Source organism: Oncorhynchus kisutch, unplaced genomic scaffold (assembly GCF_002021735.2).
Source record: "Oncorhynchus kisutch isolate 150728-3 unplaced genomic scaffold, Okis_V2 Okis02a-Okis13b_hom, whole genome shotgun sequence".
NCBI classification, from domain to species: Eukaryota; Metazoa; Chordata; class Actinopteri; order Salmoniformes; family Salmonidae; genus Oncorhynchus; species Oncorhynchus kisutch.
The window spans coordinates 4418788-4444498 of NW_022261979.1; the positions used below are offsets into that span (position 1 = coordinate 4418788).

At 44.0% G+C, this 25711-nt stretch overlaps 1 protein-coding gene across 2 annotated transcripts; it reads left to right on the top strand.

The window, feature by feature from the left end:
- The first annotated feature begins 4400 nt into the window (after positions 1 to 4400).
- Positions 4401 to 25415, top strand: LOC109878005 (gasdermin-E). Of its 2 annotated transcripts, XR_004206683.1 has the most exons (11): positions 4401 to 4635; positions 4950 to 5205; positions 10042 to 10246; positions 15169 to 15343; positions 15713 to 15833; positions 15995 to 16120; positions 16888 to 17015; positions 17660 to 17831; positions 17939 to 18012; positions 18107 to 18400; positions 25233 to 25415. XR_004206683.1 is itself a non-coding variant. In XM_031812221.1 (10 exons), exons 2-10 carry the CDS (start codon positions 4974 to 4976, stop codon positions 18338 to 18340), a joined length of 1467 nt encoding a protein of 488 aa, XP_031668081.1. In that variant the 5' UTR covers positions 4401 to 4635; positions 4950 to 4973; the 3' UTR covers positions 18341 to 18998. The 2 variants fall into 2 exon arrangements, 1 of the variants encoding a protein (XP_031668081.1); XM_031812221.1 differs by lacking the exon at positions 25233 to 25415 and having other exon boundaries at positions 18107 to 18998.
- The last annotated feature ends 296 nt before the right edge of the window (positions 25416 to 25711 follow it).

Below are 25711 nucleotides of genomic sequence, written 5' to 3' on the forward strand. Positions count from 1 at the left end.
CTGGTGAAGCCCATTGGAAATAAAGAAATATAGTTTAAGTGAATCGGGAACAATATTGTCAATTTAGTGACTTTGTCGCTATATTTAGCGAGTATTCAGACCCCTTAGCGACACATTTTCAAAAAAGCGACTAGCGACAAATCCAGCGCCTTTTTCTGGTGTTATTGGAGACTCTGACGTGAAGCACGTATTGTTCTTTCTCTTCTCAACGAGCAGCGGGTGCTGCCGTGGGCCCCACCCCGTCCCAAAGCACTCACATGCGGCCTAGTCCTCGCGCAGCAGTCCCTCCCAGCTGCAGTCAGAGCAGGAGACGTTCACCCCTCCTCGTCCAGACTGCAAATGAAGCCGCCCTGGCTTACAATCAGGGCGGGATGTAAATGTAAAAAACTAAACTTAAAAACAAAAAACACCCACAAAGTAACTTCGCCAGAGTGTCTCTTTTGGGTCACTTTTGCCAGTCCCAAATAAAAAAAATCGACAGAAGAAAGTTCATTTGTAGTTCTAAACATATTCAGGGTGTTTTTTTACAAAAAAAAATGTGTCTCTCCCAGTTATTCCTCTCTCCTACAGCATACATCACAATTATATATACATGGCCAATTATGCAAATTGAGCGCTGACGTCATTTAGCGACTTCTAGCGACTTTTAGGACAGCCAATAGCTACTTTCCATTCTGAGGAGTTGGCAACACTGATTGGGAAGAGTAAGGATCAAAAACTAAAGAAAGACTGTAAACGGCTGCTACCTGTGCTGACATGATTAAAAGTGAAGTAAACTGTACTTTTCGCGTTGTAGTTTATATGATAAGCTCATTGGGAGGGTAACAATATCACACCTTTTCCTGAAGTGAATGGTTTCACCCACTACTCTACCCACGAACTGCGGCATTCTTTGATATCTACATTGCGCGTGAGGTTGATGGAAACGACATTTTCACTTTGTCACACAAGTTCCATCCAAAGTTCCATCCAAACTCAGGTTTAATTATTTTCTAACTTGCTCTATTTTAACTGAGGCCTGTTCAGTGGTTGGTGAGCTCCAATATGTTTTATCTCAACAAGTTTGAAAATAATTTGCTAGGCGATTGTTGACAAGATTCATGATGACTTTTCAACTAGCTAACTAGAAAACGATAAACAACTATGAAATTGGTACGTCGATTTATCTGTGGCAAATGACATCAAGCCTTCATGGGCGGACACTACTAATGAATCTCTATAGCAGCACCCAAGTGGGCTACAGCTGACTGAGTCCCCCAGTACGTGCTGTTGGGTTACAGCTGACTGAGTATCCCAGTACGTGCTGTTGGGCTACAGCTGACTGAGTTCCCCCAGTATGTGCTGTTGGGCTACAGCTGACTGAGTCCCCCAGTACGTGCTGTTGGGATACAGCTGACTGAGTCCCCCAGTACGTGCTGTTGGGTTACAGCTGACTGAGTATCCCAGTACGTGCTGTTGGGCTACAGCTGACTGAGTCCCCCAGTACGTGCTGTTGGGTTACAGCTGACTGAGTATCCCAGTACGTGCTGTTGGGCTACAGCTGACTGAGTATCCCAGTACGTGCTGTTGGGTTACAGCTGACTGAGTCCCCCAGTACGTGCTGTTGGGCTACAGCTGACTGAGTCCCCCAGTACGTGCTATTGGGCTACAGCTGACTGAGTCCCCCAGTACGTGCTGTTGGGCTACAGCTGACTGAGTATCCCAGTACGTGCTTATGAGCTACAGCTGACTGAGTATCCCAGTACGTGCTGTTGGGTTACAGCTGACTGAGTCCCCCAGTACCTGCTGTTGGGTTACAGCTGACTGAGTCCCCCAGTACGTGCTGTTGGGATACATCTGACTGAGTGTCCCAGTACGGCTGTTGGGAAACATCTGACTGAGTGTCCCAGTACGGCTGTTGGGAAACATCTGACTGAGTCCCCAGTACGTGCTGTTGGGAAACATCTGACTGAGTCCCCAGTACGTGCTGTTGGGAAACATCTGACTGAGTCCCCCAGTACGTGCTGTTGGGCTACAGCTGACTGAGTCCCCCAGTACGTGCTGTTGGGATACAGCTGACTGAGTCCCCCAGTACGTGCTGTTGGGTTACAGCTGACTGAGTATCCCAGTACGTGCTGTTGGGCTACAGCTGACTGAGTCCCCCAGTACGTGCTGTTGGGTTACAGCTGACTGAGTATCCCAGTACGTGCTGTTGGGCTACAGCTGACTGAGTATCCCAGTACGTGCTGTTGGGTTACAGCTGACTGAGTCCCCCAGTACGTGCTGTTGGGCTACAGCTGACTGAGTCCCCCAGTACGTGCTGTTGGGCTACAGCTGACTGAGTCCCCCAGTACGTGCTGTTGGGCTACAGCTGACTGAGTATCCCAGTACGTGCTGTTGAGCTACAGCTGACTGAGTATCCCAGTACGTGCTGTTGGGTTACAGCTGACTGAGTCCCCCAGTACCTGCTGTTGGGTTACAGCTGACTGAGTCCCCCAGTACGTGCTGTTGGGCTACAGCTGACTGAGTATCCCAGTACGTGCTGTTGAGCTACAGCTGACTGAGTATCCCAGTACGTGCTGTTGGGTTACAGCTGACTGAGTATCCCAGTACGGCTGTTGGGTTACAGCTGACTGAGTCCCCCAGTACGTGCTGTTGGGATACATCTGACTGAGTATCCCAGTACATGCTGTTGGGCTACAGCTGACTGAGTCCCCCAGTACGTGCTGTTGGGATACATCTGACTGAGTCCCCCAGTACGTGCTGTTGGGCTACAGCTGACTGAGTATCCCAGTACGTGCTGTTGGGTTACAGCTGACTGAGTCCCCCAGTACGTGCTGTTGGGCTACAGCTGACTGAGTATCCCAGTACGGCTGTTGGGTTACAGCTGACTGAGTCCCCCAGTACGTGCTGTTGGGATACATCTGACTGAGTATCCCAGTACATGCTGTTGGGCTACAGCTGACTGAGTCCCCCAGTACGTGCTGTTGGGATACATCTGACTGAGAATCCCAGTACATGCTGTTGGGCTACAGCTGACTGAGTCCCCCAGTACGTGCTGTTGGGATACATCTGACTGAGTATCCCAGTACATGCTGTTGGGCTACAGCTGACTGAGTCCCCCAGTACATGTTGTTGGGCTACAGCTGACTGAGTCCCCCAGAACGTGCTGTTGGGCTACAGCTGACTGAGTCCCCCAGTACGTGCTGTTGGGATACATCTGACTGAGTCCCCCAGTACGTGCTGTTGGGCTACAGCTGACTGAGTATCCCAGTATGTGCTGTTGGGATACAGCTGACTGAGTATCCCAGTACGTGCTGTTGGGATACATCTGACTGAGTATCCCAGTACGTGCTGTTGGGATACATCTGACTGAGTATCCCAGTACGTGCTGTTGGGCTACAGCTGACTGAGTCCCCCAGTACGTGCTGTTGTGATACATCTGACTGAGTCCCCCAGTACGTGCTGTTGGGATACATCTGACTGAGTCCCCCAGTACATGCTGTTGGGTTACAGCTGACTGAGTCCCCCAGTACGTGCTGTTGGGCTACAGCTGACTGACTATCCCAGTACGGCTGTTGCACTGTCCCAATGAATTCACTCACCCATTGAACCATTGTGAATGCGCCAATTGCGCACAACCAGAGTAGATCAATGAGGGCTTTCCCCTGAAGACCAGGAGCATTATTCTCTGGTAACTCTAATAACCCTGAGTCTGTGTAGGAAATAGAGGTGTTGTTGGACACTGGAGCAGACACTCTACTTGGACTTTCCAGCTAAGCACATTGTTCATATTGATGGATTTGGATTTCTGAACATTAACTATTATTAATCATAAGTTATATTATTAATCACTAGTTAAATGATTCATCATTAGTTATTTTATTAATAATTAGTTGTATTATTCATCATTAGTTATTTTATTAATCGTTGGTTATATTATTAATCATGAGTTATATCATGAATCATGAGTTATATTATGAATCATCAGTTATAATAGAGACATGAGGGGTGCCATAAGTACGCTTGGGAGGGGCTGAGTGCAGGGAACACGTTCATATGTGTCAGTACTGATAAGGGGAGGAACCGTGTATTGCCCATATCACTTAGCATCCTGCCTAGAAATAAACATGCAATTTTTAGCGATAAGGAGGAGACCACTCAAAGTGGGGTATGTATACTACAATGGGTGATACCATGTCTTTGTCTGTACAGCTGTTTGATCCTTTGGGATGAATAAACTTGGTTTAACCTTTCATAGTGTCCATCGAGTTTTTACTCTGAGAATTAGAACCTAACAATACGAACATCCAGGTACTTGTACGAACTAAACTGTGCTTTGTTGAATTGCATGTAGGAACTACTCCCCAAAACTGCTTCACTGACATGAGGATGACAACACATCAAACCAGAATATACTTCCCAGTAATGTGGCATGTAGCTCTAACTGCTTCTAGAGAAGTTATTTTCTCATCAAATAAAACAGAAGTGAAGAGCAGGAATGTAAGAGTGGAACAGGACAGTTTCCCAGTAAAAGAGACTCCTCCTACTAGTATGTAATGAACTCTTAGCTAATGCATTTCAGACATATTCCTTTTTCATTCATAACGTATCTCTAAGTCATAAGGACCCAGAGGAAGAAGCAGTGGGAACCAGGTATTGAAGCAGTGTTGCGATCAGAATAAAAGACAGCATGCTTTGGATTGTCTTGAATGACCAACATTTTTGACTGAAATTATTTCCTGTTTGTATTCCTGTCTTGTCAAAAGCAATGCTACTCTGTTCTGATCCACTCTTTTCCCAGGGAAAGGGAACCTTTTGTTTTCGTTATTGAGTGTCTTGCCATCTTTCATGTGTGTGAAACGTATTTAGAATGCTCTTCTGAAGCTGTTGTATTGAGTGTTCATGTTTTCATCCTAGTTTTGTTTCTTAGACATCTTTGTCATTTGTGTCTTTGTCATCTGCTGCAGCCAGAAACACGATCCACCACCATCATGATTTCCAAGGCCGTAAAATCCATGTTGAAGGAAGTAGATTCTAACGGTAGCCTGATTCCTGTGTCCAGTCTGAACGACAGCTCTGGTAAACTGAATCTCCTCTCACTCGTTGTGAAGACCAGGCCCAGATGTGGATGCTTCTGGCAGGAACCGAAATACCAGTCCAGAGGCTTTTCCCTGAGTGATGTGCTGAAACCCGGAGAACCTGAAGACGAACCTTTAAACCCAGGTAAACACCAGAGCAGCCCCTCGGGCAGGGTGCTTGTGTTAACCAATAGCCTGCTGGAATAGGCTACTGGGGATGAGGTCATAATTTCAATCACTGAATTGAATATGAATAATATGTAATGAACTGCATATGCTTGTCAACAACAGCCAGAGTTTGTTACCTGTAGCCTAATCTGACTGACTCTTACTGTCAATCTAATGCATTCTAACAATTGATGACAATTGCGATAGAACTTTGATAACTTACAATTTAATAAACTAAACATGGCCATTAATAACTTCATAATAACACAAGGCTATAACAACAATACACTGAAGTTACAGGCTATTTATTAAATCCGTGTTCCAGCTCCAAGTAGGCTGCACAAGTGGCACAAATTGATTTGCATTGACTCCAGCAACTCAATTTCAACATATTTATTTTTTCAAATTATATTCTACAGTAGCCAGCAATGGCATATCAATTAATAGGCTACTTAATGGCAAACAGATGCAAATGTGTAATTCTCCACATTTAATGCCAGTTTCATTGTGGAATTTTCCCCACAACAGAATCACGCGAGGCAGTTCCATAACTTATATTTCAAATTTCCACTCACGCAGCCCCCGAGACCCTAGAACTGAGCATGTGTAAAACGCGATGCTTGATACCGTTTTCCATAAGCAAAGATTACATTAGAATCGATTTTAAACCACCCCCGACCGACTTGCTTCCATGGCGCTCTGGTGCTCCCAAAGTCCTTTCCAGTGTTTGTCGCCGTTATTTTTTGGTCTGCATCAGTTCTAGCGTGTTAATATAGAAAAATAGTTGTCTCTAATAATGACGTTCTAAATAGCCAACCTACAACTAGTAAAACGTTGTCACGACGTGAGTGCTGCTCTGTCTCCTTTCACTCACGTCTCAGCCAATAGTAGACTAAGCTGCCTGCTGCAGTTCTCTCTCAACCCACACACACCTGTCCGGTCCTCCCCACCACTCTCTCAGCAACCGCCGTCCTCATATGGAAATAACGGACATGGCAACCCTGACCTCCGGGAACAATTTGCTTACAATATCCTCTTTGTATTATCGTAAAACTTTAGTTAAACGCGGTCTGAAATAGCTTTAATAGCCTGGCAATGGCACACATTTCAGAAAAAAACGACGCCAAGTGTAATATAAATGAATTGTTTACAAGGTGTTATGTTTGATTTGTTACATTAAATAATTCAGTAATGACTCGGGGGGGAAATGGTGGCAATCATCCGTTTTTATTGCCAGTAAGAAACGGCTAGTCATTGCCTGCAACAGCTGAGAACTGCAAGATAACTGGCAAGAACTTTAGGAGTACAAACCCCCAGAAATCGGCCGATTGCCATTCATTGACGAAAAAAGAACTGGCGAAAATGCTGACGACAATGCACAGTCAAAGAGGAAAATAACGATTCTGTCAAGGAAAATAAGAAAACAAATAGAAATAGTGGCATACTAAGACAAAATGAATGTAACAGTGTGTAAATGACAATACATTATTGCAGAAAATTAAGAAATTGATAAAAATGCTGGAACTGAATACTGGAATTAAACAATTAACTATCAGTATGCAAACTAGCAAACGTTGTTTGCATTAAGGAAATAGACACATGGCAAAAAAAGGCCTGTCTCTAATAAGCACCTGTTGTGTTCAGTGATATAAGCAAATAAACATCCAGGCTAACAATTTACGTTTTATGGTACAATAACAATGGCTTAGATAGATTGAGTTTATAAGTAACATGTAACATATGTAATTGTAGGGTACAGTGAAAATCAGGTTGTTGTTATAAGGAAGCCGAATACAACAGGTAGACCTTACAGTGAAATGCTTACTTTATAGGCCCTAATCAACAGTGCAATTTTTATGTAAAAAATAGGTATTAGATAAACCTCTGGGAAGAGGAAGGGGTGTATGCTTCATGATTAACGACTCATGGTCTAATCATAACAACATACAGGATCTCAAGTCCTTCTGCTCACCCGACCTAGAATTCCTTACAGTCAAATGCCAGCCATTTTTTACCTACCAAGAAAGAGAATTCTCGGCAGTTATAGTCACAGCTGTGTACATTCCCCCTCAAGCAGAGAGGTGCTGGTGGAGTTGTAGGTGCTGGTGGAGTTGTAGGCACCAGAGGAGTTGTAGGTGCCGGTGGAATTGTAGGTGCCGGTGGAGTTGTAGTTGCAGGTGGAGTTGTAGGCGCTGGTGGAGTTGTAGGTGGAGTTGTAGGCGCCGGAGGAGTTGTAGGCGCCAGTGGAGTTTCAGGTGGAGTTGTAGGTGCAGGTGGAGTTGTAGGCGCCGGAGGAGTTGTAGGAGCCGATGGAGTTCCAGGTGGAGTTGCAGGTGCAGGTGGAGTTGTAGGTGCTGGCCCAGCAGGTCCACAGGTAGAGACCTGCTTCAAAAATACACTACCATATGGTATCTAATTTCAGTAAATCAGAAAAAGAAATGTTGTTTTAGTTTAAAAGCTTTATGTTACCTCCTGGGGTGAAGTCCACAGACACCTCTCTGAAGCCTCTCTCTGAAGCCCCTCTCTGAAGCCCCACAAGCAGAGTTGTCCACAGACCTACATTGGGCAATTCTCTACCTGTAACAATACGTAAGGAAGCATGTGTTAGGAAGTCCTCTGCTGGTGACTTCACCATCTCACACCACTCTCAAGCAGCTCGCCCCACTACGCCTCTCCCACACCCGAATCCAGGAGTCAAGGGGTGATGATCTCCAGCTCTCTCTGGAACTTTCCTTAACCTGTCATGATTGGTTGATAAGATCACAGCCTGAGACTTTGATACTGTGTATAGTCTCTTTGTAACAATATGCCATGACAATTTGATGGCCTAATATTGTAAAGTTTCTGTTCATTAGTATTTAAGACCTACATTTAATGACAGGTATTTCTAGTCATACAGTCTGTTTTCTAGATGAACACAAAGTTCAAATGTCATAGGCCTATGCATGGCCATTATCTCTCGTCATAATACATACAGTACCTTCTGAAAGAGGTCATGCCACCTTTTCTTCCTCGGAGCTGGCATGTTGCCGCATCGACAGGCCAAACCCCTGTGGTGGCAAATGTCTGCAAGCAGGACATCCACTCCCTTAAGGGGCTGTAACCAACAGGATGAATGTATCACACAACCACAAGAACAATTAGCAATACAATGGAAACCTAATGTGAACTAGGCTAAAACATTTAGCCTACAAGAATACATGGTGTTATTGTGAAATTAGTCAGTATTCAAGCAAGTATGCTAATCTAGCATCATGGCAAATTAGTCCATTTAGGCTCAAACAGCTAGGCTATATCATGCACGGACTGATTTTAATTCATTAACAAATAAACTCAGCAAAAAAAGAAACGTCCCTTTTTCAGGACCCTGTCTTTCAAAGATAATTCGTAAAAATCCAAATAACTTCACAGATCTTTATTGTAAAAAAGGGTTTTCCCATGCTTGTTCAATGAACCATAAACTATTAATGAACATGCACCTGTGAAACCGTTGTTAAGACACTAACAGCTTACAGACGTTAGGTAATTAAGGTCACAGTTATGAAAACTTAGGACACTAAAGAGGCCTTTCTACTGACTCTGAAAAACACCAAAAGAATAATGCCCATGGTCCCTGCTCATCTATGTGAATGTGCCTTAGGCATACTGCAAGGAGGCATGAGGACTGCAGATGTGGCCAGGGCAATCAATTGCAATGTCCGTACTGTGAGACGCCTAAGACAGTGCTACAGGGAGACAGGACGGACAGCTGATCGTCCTCGCAGTGACAGACCACGTGTAACAACACCTGCACAGGATCGGTACATCCGAACATCACACCTGCGGGACAGGTACAGGAAGGCAACAACAGCTGCCTGAGTAACACCAGGAATGCACAATCCCTCCATCAGTGCTCAGACCGCAATAGGCTGAGAGAGGCTGGACTGAGGGCTTGTAGGCCTGTTGTAAGGCAGGTCCTCACCAGACATCACGGCAACAACGTTGCCTATGGGCACAAACCCACCGTCACTGGACCAGACAGAACCGGCAAAAAAGTGCCCTTCACTGACGAGTCACGGTTTTGTCTCACCAGAGGTGATGGTCGGATTCGAGTTTATTGTCGAAGGAATGAGCGTTACACCGAGGCCTGTACTCTGGAGCGGGATCGATTTCGAGGTGGAGAGTCCTTCATGGTCTGGGGCGGTATGTCACAGCATCATCAGACTGAGCTTGTTGTCATTGCAGGCAATCTCAAAGCTGTGAGGGAAGACATCCTCCCCCCTCATGTGGTACCCTTCCTGCAGGCTCATCCTGACATGACCCTCCAGCATGACAATGCCACCAGCCATACTGCTTGTTCTGTGCGTGATTTCCTGCAAGACAGGAATATCAGTGTTCTGCCATGGCCAGCGAAGAGCCCGAATCTCAATCCCATTGAGCAAGTCTGGGACCTGTTGGATCAGAGGGTGAGGGCTAGGGCCATTCCCCCTAGAAATGTCTGGTAACTTGCAGGTACCTTGGTGGAAGAGTGGGGTAACATCTCACAGCAAGAACTGGCAAATCTGGTGCAGTCCATGAGGAGGAGATGCACTGCAGAACTTAATGCAGCTGGTGGCCACACCTTTGTTCAGGGACACATTATTCCAATTCTGTGGAACTTGTTCAGTTTATGTCTCAGTTGTTGAACCTTGTTATGTTCATACAAATATTTACACATGTTAAGTGTGCTGAAAATAAACGCAGTTGACAGTGAGAGGACGTTTCTTTTTTTGCTGAGTTTAGATACGTGCTGTGTTATAAATGCATAAGGTTTTAATGTTGAATTTTCCCTCAGATGTCAAGGAGTCTGACTTCGTGGACCACAGTGGGACATTTGGTGACATAGAAGAAATGAAGGCAGGAGGAAATGTGGAGGGATTGTTGGCTGATTTAAAACTTAACATGGCCTTAAAATACTCTAACGAACAAGAGTCGTCCTTTGGCAGACTGAAGAAAGAGGAGGTGAAAGTGAAGGAGGTGGTTAACTACTCGAAAGACAAGTGAGTTGCCCTATACTGTACATACACTGATTGTACAAATATTAAGAACACCTGCTCTTTCCATCACAGACTGGTGAAGGTGAATCCAGGTGTAAGCTATGATCCCTTATTGATGTTACTTGTTAAATCCACTTCCATCAGTGTCGATGAAGGGGAGGAGACAGGTTAAGAAGGATTTTTAAGTCTTAAGACAATTGACACATGGATTGTGTACACTATTTATTTTATTTATTTAACCTTTTTTTAACCAGGTAGGCAAGTTGAGAACAAGTTCTCATTTACAATTGCGACCTGGCCAAGATAAAGCAAAGCAGTTCGACACATACAACGACACAGAGTTACACATGTAGTAAAACAAACATACAGTCAATAATACAGTATAAACAAGTCTATATACGATGTGAGCAAATGAGGTGAGAAGGGAGGTAAAGGCAAAAAAAGGCCATGGTGGCAAAGTAAATACAATATAGTAAGTAAAACACTGGAATGGTAGTTTTGCAGTGGAAGAATGTGCAAAGTAGAGATCGAAACAATGGGGTGCAAAGGAGCAAAATTAATTAATTAATTAAATACAGTAGGGAAAGAAGTAGTTGTTTTTTTGGCTAAATTATAGGTGGGCTATGTACAGGTGCAGTAATCTGTGAGCTGCTCTGACAGTTGGTGCTTAAAGCTAGTGAGGGAGATGTGTTTCCAGTTTCAGAGATTTTTGTAGTTCGTTCCAGTCATTGGCAGCAGAGAACTGGAAGGAGAGGCGGCCAAAGAAATAATTGGTTTTGGGGGTGACTAGAGAGATATACCTGCTGGAGCGTGTGCTACAGGTGGGAGATGCTATGGTGACCAGCGAGCTGAGATAAGGGGGGACTTTACCTAGCAGGGTCTTGTAGATGACATGGAGCCAGTGGGTTTGGCGACGAGTATGAAGCGAGGGCCAGCCAACGAGAGCGTACAGGTCGCAATGGTGGGTAGAATATGGGACTTTGGTGACAAAACGGATTGCACTGTGATAGACTGCATCCAATTTGTTGAGTAGGGTATTGGAGGCTATTTTGTAAATGACATCGCCAAAGTCGAGGATTGGTAGGATGGTCAGTTTTACAAGGGTATGTTTGGCAGCATGAGTGAAGGATGCTTTGTTGCGAAATAGGAATCCAATTCTAGATTTAACTTTGGATTGGAGATGTTTGATATGGGTCTGGAAGGAGAGTTTACAGTCTAACCAGACACCTAAGTATTTGTAGTTGTCCACGTATTCTAAGTCAGAGCCGTCCAGAGTAGTGATGTTGGACAGGCGGGCAGGTGCAGGTAGCGATCGGTTGAAGAGCATGCATTTAGTTTTACTTGTATTTAAGAGCAATTGGAGGCCACGGAAGGAGAGTTGTATGGCATTGAAGCTTGCCTGGAGGGTTGTTAACACAGTGACCAAAGAAGGGCCGGAAGTATACACTAGCAGTTAAACGTTCTAGAACACCGACTCATTCAAGGGTTTTATTTTATTTTACTATTGTCTACATTGTAGAATAATAGTGAAGACATCAGAACTATGAAATAACACACATGGAAGCATATAGTAACCAAAAAAGTGTTAAACAAATCCAAGTATATTTTAAATATCTGACATTCTTCAAATTCCCACCATTTGCCTTGATGACAGCTTTGCATATTCTTGGCATTCTCCCAACCAGCTTCATGAGGTTGTCACCAGGAATGCATTTCAATGAACAGGTGTGCCTTTTTAAAAGTTAATTTGTGGAATTAGTATGGTATGTATGGTTACTTAAGAAAAAAACAAAAAGAGGGTGGGATGGAGGACGTATAACACGAATGCCTAGCAACCCAAAGGTTGTGTGTTTCAATCATATCATGGACAAATTTAACATTTGAGCTAATTAGACAATTTGAAAACCACCTCCAATTTAAATGTCTAGCAACCTAAAGTGTACGCATCAAATCACATCATGGACAACTTTAGCTAATTAGCAATTTTGCAACTGCTCACTATCTTTTAGCTACTTTGCAACTACTTAGCATGTGAGCTAACACTTCTCCTAGCCCTAACTCTTAAGCTTAACCCTAACCTCTAACCCTAACCTTAACCCCTAAACCCTAGCGCCTAGCTAACATTGCCCACCTAGCCACAACAAAGTGAAATTCGTAACATATCATACGTATTGCAAACTCATTACATATTTTATGAATTGCAATTAGTAACATATCATACGAATAGTAATTCGTAACATATCATACGAAATTAATGATGGACATCCACAAATGAATACATACGAAACGTAACATATTACACTAAATGGAGAGAGACAGATTTACGTTCACTTCAATCCATGAGTCCAGGTTGGTATGTTAACTACAATCATATGGTTCACCTGCCCAAGGAGTCCAGGTTGGTATGTTAACTACAATCATACGGTTCACCTGCCCAAGGAGTCCAGGTTGGTTCACCTGCCCAAGGAGTCCAGGTTGGTTCACCTGCCCAAGGAGTCCAGGTTGGTATGTTAACTACAATCATACGGTTCACCTGCCCAAGGAGTCCAGGTTGGTATGTTAACTACAATCATATGGTTCACCTGCCCAAGGAGTCCAGGTTGGTTCACCTGCCCAAGGAGTCCAGGTTGGTATGTTAACTACAATCATATGGTTCACCTGCCCAAGGAGTCCAGGTTGGTATGTTAACTACAATCATACGGTTCACCTGCCCAAGGAGTCCAGGTTGGTATGTTAACTACAATCATACGGTTCACCTGCCCAAGGAGTCCAGGTTGGTATGTTAACTACAATCATACGGTTCACCTGCCCAAGGAGTCCAGGTTGGTATGTTAACTACAATCATACGGTTCACCTGCCCAAGGAGTCCAGGTTGGTTCACCTGCCCAAGGAGTCCAGGTTGGTATGTTAACTACAATCATACGGTTCACCTGCCCAAGGAGTCCAGGTTGGTATGTTAACTACAATCATACGGTTCACCTGCCCAAGGAGTCCAGGTTGGTTCACCTGCCCAAGGAGTCCAGGTTGGTATGTTAACTACAATCATACGGTTCACCTGCCCAAGGAGTCCAGGTTGGTATGTTAACTACAATCATACGGTTCACCTGCCCAAGGAGTCCAGGTTGGTTCACCTGCCCAAGGAGTCCAGGTTGGTATGTTAACTACAATCATACGGTTCACCTGCCCAAGGAGTCCAGGTTGGTATGTTAACTACAATCATACGGTTCACCTGCCCAAGGAGTCCAGGTTGGTTCACCTGCCCAAGGAGTCCAGGTTGGTATGTTAACTACAATCATATGGTTCACCTGCCCAAGGAGTCCAGGTTGGTTCACCTGCCCAAGGAGTCCAGGTTGGTATGTTAACTACAATCATATGGTTCACCTGCCCAAGGAGTCCAGGTTGGTTCACCTGCCCAAGGAGTCCAGGTTGGTATGTTAACTACAATCATATGGTTCACCTGCCCAAGGAGTCAATATTTAGACCCACAGCTTGCCACTTGAGAGAATACTTAATGTCCTTTTATATTATTTTAATGAGTGATTTATAAGGTGGGAACACTAAAGACATGAAACTTAGGGACACATTATATTTGTTATAAAAAGTATTTTAATAGCCTTCTTTGTTTTTATTGATCTATACAATATATCAAATACTTTTATTTACTTTCTATCATTCAAAATAATAGAACGATGTCTCTAAATCCCTGAAACATGTCACTACAACTCTACACACTACTGGGACAAACCTATTTGCTTTCCTTAAGTTCATTAAACAATACATACAAATAATGTTTTGCAATGTAAAGGACTTCCATTATGTTTTCACATTGATAAACAGCTCAATATCAACTAAAACTATTATAATGTCTAACTATTTGTCATTTTAGGGCTGTACTCAATCCACATCGTGGAAATTCAGCTTTACAGTGTGATTGACATGTAAAGGCAATTTTTTATTTGACCCTTATTTTCCCAGGTAAGTTGTAAAAAATGTATTTGGCAGAGACAGCATTCACATTAAGCATTGCATATGTCGGCTCAAAGAGAAATTACCTTTAAAAGTCTAAGGCGTCAGTGTTACAGATTGAAGAGAGCCTTTAACCTCTCTGGGGTAGGCGGGACTCTTGTGTCCCACATGGCCAATAGTCAGGGAAAATGCAGAGCGCCAAATTCAAATACATTTCTATAAAAATCTAACTTTCATTAAATTACACATGGATTTAACATGCAAGAGAGCAAGTTAAAGCTACACTCGTTGTGAATCCAGCCAACATGTCAGATTTCAAAAAGGCTTTTCGGCGAAAGCATAAGATGCTATTATCTGATGATAGCACAACAGTAAACAATGAGAGAGTAGCATATTTGAACTCTGCAGGCGCAACACAAAACGCAGAAATAAAATATAAATCATGCCTTACCTTTGATGAGCTTCTTTTGTTTGCACTCCTATATGTCCCATAAATATCACAAATGGTCCTTTTGTTCAATTAATTCCGTCGATATATATCCAAAATGTCCATTTATTTGGCGCGTTTGATCCAGAAAAACACCGCTGCCAAAACATTTCAAACTACTTTTGTAATACAACTTTAGGTTCTTCTAAACGTATATAATCGATCAAATTGAAGACGGGATGATCTGTGTTCAATACAGGAGCAAAACAAACTGATGCTACTTTTCTGTTTACGCGCCTCTATCAAAAGGTACACATGAAGTGACTCTCGTTCTGAGCTATGGTACGAGTGTTTTCTATCCAATACTAATAATAATATGCATATATTAGAATCTGGGACAGAGTAGGAGGCAGTTCAGTTTATACATGCAGTTCAAGAATAACCCTCTAGTAAGAAACACAGCTAATAGCTTTAAATAATATTTCCTTGCCCACTCTATATTTTGTATAATTTATTTGGGTCCCTCCTGCAGACGCCTGGACATGACCCACCCTGTGATCAAGCAGACCCGGGAGAAGCCCAGGGCAATATTAGGGGTGTTGACGGAGAGGATTATGACATCACAACCTTGCCAGGTCACAAACAAAGTCCGGAAGCGTGGCAATGCAGGAGCCAACATCAGCGCCTGCGTGGCCCTGAGTGTGAAGGTAGTAGGAAAGATTACCAAGCTTTCTATTGAAGTGAATGATGTTTTCATCATTTTGAGTGGAAAATCATTCATAATGTATAATTGACAACACAGATTTAGATTTTCTGTTGTAAAATGGATTTTTAATCTCAATAATCTCACTTTATGATAAATAAAATAAATGTCAGGAGCATATTGACAGATCACAGATGTCTGTTCAGGAGTGATGAATACTGTAGCCCTGAATTCCCACATAGATCATTTCCTGTTTTTATCATTAGAACCACTTCCTGAAGATGTAATGGTGTAGTATAGATGACTGTCTGGGTTAGAATCTGGGTCGTCTGGGCACCAAACGTCTCTGACTGATTTGACATTTCCTCCACAGGACTCTATGAAGCAGAGCGGCAGTACTCAGACAGATAGTGATGTGTCGCTGAAGATTCCTGAATACACTGTCGTGGCCTACAGTCTGATTGAACTCTACGTCAAATGCAATGGACAGTTTGGTGAGGAAGTGTATGGTTTATCAATGTCCCAGGTATAGCTGCATGGTTAAGTACCATGGTAAAGTACACAGCCAGCGTCTATGTTCCTCAGTGTATTTAGTGTAGCCACTGTATCTGTCTGTGAGTGACTGGTTATGACTGTTGTCTGCTCTTGTCCACAGAGCTGTGCCTCTTCTCCAACAATGGGGGCTTTGAAAAGGTTACGTCAAAGGATGACATTGAAGAGGATGGAATTATGTACCTGGGAGGCGACTCTGATGCCAACAGCCCCTTAAATCTGAACGAAGGTAATAATGCCAGTGGATGGTAATGTCTCCTGTCTAGTGGTCAACGTCTACTGAATGGAACGTCTGGTCAACATGTAATGTAGTCTACTGAATGGAATGTCTGGTCAACATGTAATCTACTGAATGGAACGTCTGGTCAACATGTAATGTAGTCTACTGAATGGAACGTCTGGTCAACGTGTAATGTAGTCTACTGAATAGAACGTCTGGTCAACATGTAATGTAGTCTACTGAATGGAACGTCTGGTCAACGTGTAATGTAGTCTACTGAATAGAACGTCTGGTCAACATGTAATGTAGTCTACTGAATGGAATGTCTGGTCAACATGTAGTCTACTGAATAGAACGTCTGGTCAACATGTAATGTAGTCTACTGAATGGAACGTCTGGTCAACATGTAGTCTACTGAATGGAACGTCTGGTCAACATGTAGTCTACTGAATGGAACGTCTGGTCAACATGTAGTCTACTGAATGGAACATCTGGTCAACATGTAGTCTACTGAATGGAACGTCTGGTCAACATGTAATGTAGTCTACTGAATGGAACGTCTGGTCAACATGTAATGTAGTCTACTGAAGTGAACATCTGGTCAACATGTAATGTAGTCTACTGAATGGAACGTCTGGTCAACATGTAATGTAGTCTACTGAATGGAATGTTCAATATTTAAATTGTTCTCTTTGATTAGTAATTATGAAGTTACCACACTGTTGATCACACTTTGACAAAGTAACATGGTCTGTCTGTTGTTTGTGTGTTGACAGAACTGGAGAAACTGAGTGGTCATTTCCAGCTGCTGTCAGTCCTGCCAGCAGCCAAACGGTCCTCTCTGCTCCAGCTCCTCAAGACAACCATGGAGGACAGAGAGACAGTCAGTGTGCTGGAGAGTGTGGTGAGTGAGACGTACAGAAACAGGGCACAAACACACACACACACACAATGTAGACACACACACACACACAATGTAGACACACACACACACACAATGTAGACACACACACACACACAATGTAGACACACAAACATACACACACAATGTAGACACACAAACATACACACACAATGTAGACACGCAAACACACACGCACACACAATGTAGACACACACACACACACACAATGTAGACACACACACACACACAATGTAGACACACACACACACAATGTAGACACACACGCACACACACAATGTAGACACACACACACACACACACACAATGTAGACACACACACACACAATGTAGACACACACACACACACAATGTAGACACACACACACACACAATGTAGACACACACACACACACACACAACGTAGACACACACACACACAACGTAGACACACACACACACAATGTAGACACACACACACAATGTAGACACACACACACACAATGTAGACACACACACACACAATGTAGACACACACACACACAACTAATAGCAGGAATGAATATCTCACCCTGAATATCTGTAACATTCTCACTGTCTTTCATATTCTCACACTCTCTCTCCCCCTCCCCCACCCCTTGTCACAGCTGGATCAGATGTGTGAAGGTGAGACTCCTGACCTGGGTGACCTGGAAGAGTCTGAGAGAGAAACAGTCCAGGCCATACTGGATCTTGTAGACCAATGTGTTGGGAAGGATGAGGACGAGATCAGATCCTCACTTCTCAGTGCTATCCACCTCATTGTCAGTGCCATGGACGGTGAGATAGAGAGCAGTTTTCACAGGATTCTCTAGTTATTATTTGATCAGTTCCTGGGAAACTAGGTTCACTACTGTGGTTTTATGTGTGTATATTTATTTATTCAGGAATGACAGATGAAGGTCTCTCTGTGTTGGGATCGTGTTGCAGTCCTCCAGTCTTACAGGCCCTGCAGATCCTGGTGAGTTCACACCTGCTTGATTGAGCCTCTAGTCCTATATGACCTTTTAGAAAAGAGTGCATGTAAGCTTATTCCTGTGCTCCTTGTCCTCCAGGTGCAGCATGTGGCAGCAGGGAGTGGGGAGACCCTCTCTCTGAGAGATGCAGGTCTGGCTGTTCTGACTGAGGAGGAGCTGTATCAGAGGACAGAGAGTCTCTTTGCCCTCTCCAATGTAGAACTTGCCAGATTGAATGAGGACGCAGAATTCACAGTGACTTCAGTTATGTGTCCTGGACACCTTCCTCTTGTCATGAGTATCGCTGTGAATGGCCTGGCCTCTTTAGGATAGATTGAGCCGAATAGAAACATTCCTTGTGCTACAAAGTGGATATATGAACTGCACCGCCAGGTAAGAATTTCAGAAATGTCACATTTGATAACATATTGTTGATGATTGCAAAGAGACTTAGAGCAGGAGTAAAACATATCAAAAACAAGATAATGCACATGTGTGAAGAAAAATTTACAAAATAATATTCCCACTACTGTACATTAATGAATGACACATTCCTACGTCATATTTCCGTGTTAATGGCTTTTCATCAAAACGCAGTTGTATTTACTTCTGCCAGATGCCTTTAATGAAGTTTTTGCCTATTGAAGACCATTCAAAAAGTATACAAAATTCAAAAACAACAAGGCTATTTTCAGAGTCACTTGCATAGCTTATTGTTGTTATAATGATTTTTTTATGTATTGTTAGGAAGCCCATCACCCATAACGTTATGTCTAGGGGTCAAAGGTCTAATTACATGGTCTGTAACCTGACTCGTTACGTCTAGGGGTCAAAGGTCTAATTACATGGTCTGTAACCTGACTCGTTACGTCTAGGGGTCAAAGGTCTAATTACATGGTCTGTAACCTGACTCGTTACGTCTAGGGGTCAAAGGTCTAGTTACATGGTCTGTAACCTGACTCATTATGTCTAGGGGTCAAAGGTCTAGTTACATGGTCTGTAACCTGACTCGTTATGTCTAGGGGTCAAAGGTCTAGTTACATGGTCTGTAACCTGACTCGTTATGTCTAGGGGTCAAAGGTCTAGTTACATGGTCTGTAACCTGACTCGTTATGTCTAGGGGTCAAAGGTCTAATTACATGGTCTGTAACCTGACTCATTATGTCTAGGGGTCAAAGGTCTAGTTACATGGTCTGTAACCTGACTCATTATGTCTAGGGGTCAAAGGTCTAGTTACATGGTCTGTAACCTGACTCGTTATGTCTAGGGGTCCTAGGTCTAATTACATGGTCTGTAACCTGACTCATTATGTCTAGGGGTCCTAGGCCTAGTTACATGGTCTGTAACCTGACTCATTATGTCTAGGGGTCCTAGGTCTAGTTACATGGTCTGTAACCTGACTCATTATGTCTAGGGGTCAAAGGTCTAGTTACATGGTCTGTAACCTGACTCATTATGTCTAGGGGTCAAAGGTCTAGTTACATGGTCTGTAACCTGACTCGTTATGTCTAGGGGTCCTAGGTCTAATTACATGGTCTGTAACCTGACTCATTATGTCTAGGGGTCCTAGGTCTAGTTACATGGTCTGTAACCTGACTCATTATGTCTAGGGGTCAAAGGTCTAGTTACATGGTCTGTAACCTGACTCGTTATGTCTAGGGGTCAAAGGTCTAATTACATGGTCTGTAACCTGACTCATTATGTCTAGGGGTCCTAGGTCTAGTTACATGGTCTGTAACCTGACTCATTATGTCTAGGGGTCCTAGGTCTAGTTACATGGTCTGTAACCTGACTCATTATGTCTAGGGGTCCTAGGCCTAGTTACATGGTCTGTAACCTGACTCATTATGTCTAGGGGTCCTAGGCCTAGTTACATGGTCTGTAACCTGACTCATTATGTCTAGGGGTCCAAGGTCTAGTTACATGGTCTGTAACCTGACTCATTATGTCTAGGGGTCCTAGGTCTAGTTACATGGTCTGTAACCTGACTCATTATGTCTAGGGGTCCTAGGTCTAGTTACATGGTCTGTAACCTGACTCATTATGTCTAGGGGTCAAAGGTCTAGTTACATGGTCTGTAACCTGACTCGTTATGTCTAGGGGTCCTAGGTCTAATTACATGGTCTGTAACCTGACTCATTATGTCTAGGGGTCCTAGGTCTAGTTACATGGTCTGTAACCTGACTCGTTATGTCTAGGGGTCCTAGGTCTAATTACATGGTCTGTAACCTGACTCATTATGTCTAGGGGTCCTAGGTCTAGTTACATGGTCTGTAACCTGACTCGTTATGTCTAGGGGTCCTAGGCCTAGTTACATGGTCTGTAACCTGACTCGTTATGTCTAGGGGTCCTAGGCCTAGTTACATGGTCTGTAACCTGACTCATTATGTCTAGGGGTCCTAGGCCTAGTTACATGGTCTGTAACCTGACTCATTATGTCTAGGGGTCCTAGGTCCAGTTACATGGTCTGTAACCTGACTCGTTATGTCTAGGGGTCAAAGGTCTAGTTACATGGTCTGTAACCTGACTCGTTATGTCTAGGGGTCCTAGGCCTAGTTACATGGTCTGTAACCTGACTCGTTATGTCTAGGGGTCAAAGGTCTAGTTACATGGTCTGTAACCTGACTCATTATGTCTAGGGGTCCTAGGTCCAGTTACATGGTCTGTAACCTGACTCGTTATGTCTAGGGGTCAAAGGTCTAGTTACATGGTCTGTAACCTGACTCGTTATGTCTAGGGGTCCTAGGCCTAGTTACATGGTCTGTAACCTGACTCATTATGTCTAGGGGTCCTAGGTCTAGTTACATGGTCTGTAACCTGACTCATTATGTCTAGGGGTCCTAGGCCTAGATACATGGTCTGTAACCTGACTCATTATGTCTAGGGGTCCTAGGTCTAGTTACATGGTCTGTAACCTGACTCATTATGTCTAGGGGTCCTAGGTCTAGTTACATGGTCTGTAACCTGACTCATTATGTCTAGGGGTCCTAGGTCTAGTTACATGGTCTGTAACCTGACTCCTTATGTCTAGGGGTCCTAGGCCTAGTTACATGGTCTGTAACCTGACTCATTATGTCTAGGGGTCCTAGGCCTAGTTACATGGTCTGTAACCTGACTCATTATGTCTAGGGGTCCAAGGTCTAGTTACATGGTCTGTAACCTGACTCATTATGTCTAGGGGTCCTAGGTCTAGTTACATGGTCTGTAACCTGACTCATTATGTCTAGGGGTCCTAGGTCTAGTTACATGGTCTGTAACCTGACTCATTATGTCTAGGGGTCCTAGGCCTAGTTACATGGTCTGTAACCTGACTCATTATGTCTAGGGGTCCTAGGCCTAGTTACATGGTCTGTAACCTGACTCATTATGTCTAGGGGTCCAAGGTCTAGTTACATGGTCTGTAACCTGACTCATTATGTCTAGGGGTCCTAGGTCTAGTTACATGGTCTGTAACCTGACTCATTATGTCTAGGGGTCCTAGGTCTAGTTACATGGTCTGTAACCTGACTCATTATGTCTAGGGGTCCAAGGTCTTGTTACATGGTCTGTAACCTGACTCGTTATGTCTAGGGGACCTAGGCCTAGATACATGGTCTGTAACCTGACTCATTATGTCTAGGGGTCCTAGGCCTAGATACATGGTCTGTAACCTGACTCGTTATGTCTAGGGGACCTAGGCCTAGATACATGGTCTGTAACCTGACTCGTTATGTCTAGGGGACCTAGGCCTAGATACATGGTCTGTAACCTGACTCATTATGTCTAGGGGTCCAAGGTCTAGTTACATGGTCTGTAACCTGACTCGTTATGTCTAGGGGTCCTAAGCCTAGATACATGGTCTGTAACCTGACTCGTTATGTCTAGGGGACCTAGGCCTAGATACATGGTCTGTAACCTGACTCGTTATGTCTAGGGGTCCAAGGTCTTGTTACATGGTCTGTAACCTGACTCGTTATGTCTAGGGGTCCAAGGTCTTGTTACATGGTCTGTAACCTGACTCGTTATGTCTAGGGGACCTAGGCCTAGATCAAATCAAAATCAAATCAAATTTATTTATATAGCCCTTCGTACATCAGCTGATATCTCAAAGTGCTGTACAGAAACCCAGCCTAAAACCCCAAACAGCAAGCAATGCAGGTGGAGAAGCACGGTGGCTAGGAAAAACTCCCTAGAAAGGCCAATACCTAGGAAGAAACCTAGAGAGGAACCAGGCTATGTGGGGTGGCCAGTCCTCTTCTGGCTGTGCCGGGTGGAGATTATAACAGAACATGGTCAAGATGTTCAATGTTCATAAATGACCAGCATGGTCGAATAATAATAAGGCAGAACAGTTGAAACTAGAGCAGCAGCACAGTCAGGTGGAAGTTGAAACTGGAGCAGCAGCATGGCCAGGTAGACTGGGGACAGCAAGGAGTCATCATGTCAGGTAGTCCTGGGGCATGGTCCTAGGGCTCAGGTCAGTTGAAACTGGAACAGCAGCATGGCCAGGTGGACTGGGGACAGCAAGGAGTCATCATGTCAGGTAGTCCTGGGGCATGGTCCTAGGGCTCAGGTCCTCCGAGAGAGAGAAAGAAAGAGAGAAGGAGAGAATTAGAGAACGCACACTTAGATTCACACAGGACACCGAATAGGACAGGAGAAGTACTCCAGATATAACAAACTGACCCCAGCCCCCCGACACATAAACTACTTACATGGTCTGTAACCTGACTCGTTATGTCTAGGGGACCTAGGCCTAGATACATGGTCTGTAACCTGACTCGTTATGTCTAGGGGTACATGGTCTTGTTACATGGTCTGTAACCTGACTCGTTATGTCTAGGGGTACATGGTCTTGTTACATGGTCTGTAACCTGACTCGTTATGTCTAGGGGTCCAAGGTCTTGTTACATGGTCTGTAACCTGACTCGTTATGTCTAGGGGTCCTAGGCCTAGATACATGGTCTGTAACCTGACTCGTTATGTCTAGGGGTACAAGGTCTTGTTACATGGTCTGTAACCTGACTCTTTATGTCTAGGGGTACAAGGTCTTGTTACATGGTCTGTAACCTGACTCGTTATGTCTAGGGGTCCTAGGCCTAATTACATGGTCTGTAACCTGACTCGTTATGTCTAGGGGTCCAAGGTATAGTTACATGGTCTGTAACCTGACTCATTATGTCTAGGGGTCCTAGGTCTAGTTACATGGTCTGTAACCTGACTCGTTACGTCTAGGGGTCCTAGGTCTAGTTACATGGTCTGTAACCTGACTCATTATGTCTAGGGGTCCTAGGTCTAGTTACACGGTCTGTAACCTGAATGAATGTGTGCATTTACTTGAGAAATTAGCTTTTGAGGACGATGTTGGATGCGCATGTATCCAGGAGACAGCCACTTACCGACTTCAGGGCCATCTCCGTCTTGTCCTCTTGGTCTGCCAGTCCAAGCACATAATAATTTTTCATATGGTGATGAAACATAAATATGGCCAACAAACAAACCCAGCAGCCTAACCCAAATACCTGCCCACTGACTTTACCCTCCGTGATGTTCTGACTGGAGACATACCGACCCTGAACCCCAGGTCAACACAGAGCTGCCCCTCAGTTAAAATGATAGGCTGCTGCAGGCTGCACACCAGGGGGGGTATCCTACGAAGCAAGCTAGTTCTACTCAGGGTCTTCTAAAGCTAACCAGCTTGAGTTAGCTTCACATTCCAGCTCAGGCTTCATCCATGGATATTGGTCGTCCCCCTGCCGCAAACTCTAGCAGGCTTGTAACGGGGATTGCATGTTGCACATGGCTCGTCTCTCCAATAGCGTGTTATTGTTGCCCGCAATTTGGGGCGTTCCTGCATGTGGGCATCCCATGTGGGCACGCCCCCCTCAAGCATCCCATTGGTTCCTTCATCTGTGGGGTTTGGCGGTGGTTGACATCCAAAGTCATGGTACCTACTGTACTGGAGCGCCCCCATCTCCTGCCTGTCCTGGTTTAAATATGGACCAACAGAAGTATAAAGAGGGGTTTCTGCAGATGCAGGAATGCTCAAATGCAGGAATGCCCGGAATTGCAGACCGCAATTGCACCCTTCTCAGTCAAACAACAAACTCTTCACTGTGCATGAAGTTTTAAATGTATTCTAAATGCAAATGTTTTCAAAATAAGACATTTACATAAGTATACAGACCCTTTACTCAGTATTTTATTGAAGCACCTTTGGTTGTGATTACAGTCTCAAGTCTTCTTGGGTATGACCCTACAAGCTTGGCACACCTGTATTTGAGGAGTTTCTACCATTCTTCTCTGCAGGTCCTCTCAAGCTCGGTCCAGGGTTGTTCAATCGGGTTCAAGTCCGGGCTCTGGCTGTGCCGCTCAAGGACATTCAGAGACTTGTCCCGAAGCCACTCCTGCATTGTCTTGACTGTGTGCTTAGGGTTGTTGTCCTCTTGGAAGGTGAACCTTCACCCCAGTCTGAGGTCTTGAAGATTCTGGAGCAGGCTTTCATCAAGGATCTCTCTGTACTTTGCTCAGTTCATCTTTCACTTGATCCGGACTAGTCTCCCAGTCCCTGCCGCTGAAAAACACCCCCACAGCATATGCTGCCGTCCCAATGCTTCACCGTAGGGATGGTGCCAGGTTTTCTCCATATGTGGAGCTTGGCATTCAGGCCAAAGAGTTCAATCTTGGTTTCATCAGACCCAATAACCTTTTTTCTCATGGTCAGAGTCCTTTAGGTGCCTTTTGGCAAACTCCAAGTGTGCTGTCATGTGCCTTTTACTGAGGAGTGGCTTCCGTCTGGCCACTCTACCATAAAGGCCTGATTGGTGGAGTGCTACAGAGATGGTTGTCCTTCGGGATGGTTCTCCCATCTCCACAGAGAAATTCTGGAGCTCTGTCAGAGTGACCATCAGGTTCTTGGTCACCTCCCTGACCAAGGCCCTTCTCTTCTGATTGCTCAGTTTGGCCGGCCGGCTAGCTCTAGGAAGAGTCTTAGTGGTTCCAAACTTCTTCCATTTAAGAATGATGGAGGCCACTGTGTTCTTGGAGACCTTCAATGCTGCAGAAATGTTTTGGTACCCTTCCCCAGATCTATGCCTCTACACAATCCTGTCTCGAAGCTCTACAGACTATTCCTTTGACCTCATGGCTTGGTTTTTGCTCTGACATTCACTGTTGAACTGTGGGACCTTATATAGACAGGTGTGTGCCTTTCCAAATCATGTCCAATCAATTGAATTTAACACAGGTGGACTCCAATCAAGTTGAAGAAACATCTGAAGGGTGATCAATGGAAACAGGATACACCTGAGCTCAATTTCAAGTCTCATAGCAAAGGTTCTGAATACTCATGTAAATAAGATATTTATGTTTTTCATTTTTTATAGATTTGCTCAAATAAAAATAAAACCTGTTTTTCTTTCCGATTATGGCATATTGTGTTTAGATTGATGTTTTTATCTAATCCATTTTAGAATAAGGCTAACGTAACAAAATTAGGAAAAAGTCAAGGGGTCTGAATACTTTCAGAATGCACTGAAGAGCATCTATACATACACACATCTACTGTATATAGAGCATGTGGGCAAAGAAATAAAATAATACATAACAAACCAAAGTATCTCTTTGTACTTGAAGCACTATGCCTTTTTATGCCTCTCTGAATGTACCAACAACAAAAAACTGTGGATACACTGTACATACATGTAAAGAAAGTCTTCCACTTCC

What these genes read in the sequence shown, in the direction of transcription:
- LOC109878005 (XM_031812221.1), top strand. Translation starts at nt 4,974, where the DNA reads ATGATTTCCAAGGCCGTAAAATCCATGTTGAAGGAAGTAGATTCTAAC. An exon ending in AGACGAACCTTTAAACCCAG is followed by an intron (nt 5,206 to 10,041) that starts GTAAACACCAGA and finishes ATTTTCCCTCAG; the next exon opens with ATGTCAAGGAGTCTGACTTC. An exon ending in TACAGGCCCTGCAGATCCTG is followed by an intron (nt 18,013 to 18,106) that starts GTGAGTTCACAC and finishes CTTGTCCTCCAG; the next exon opens with GTGCAGCATGTGGCAGCAGG.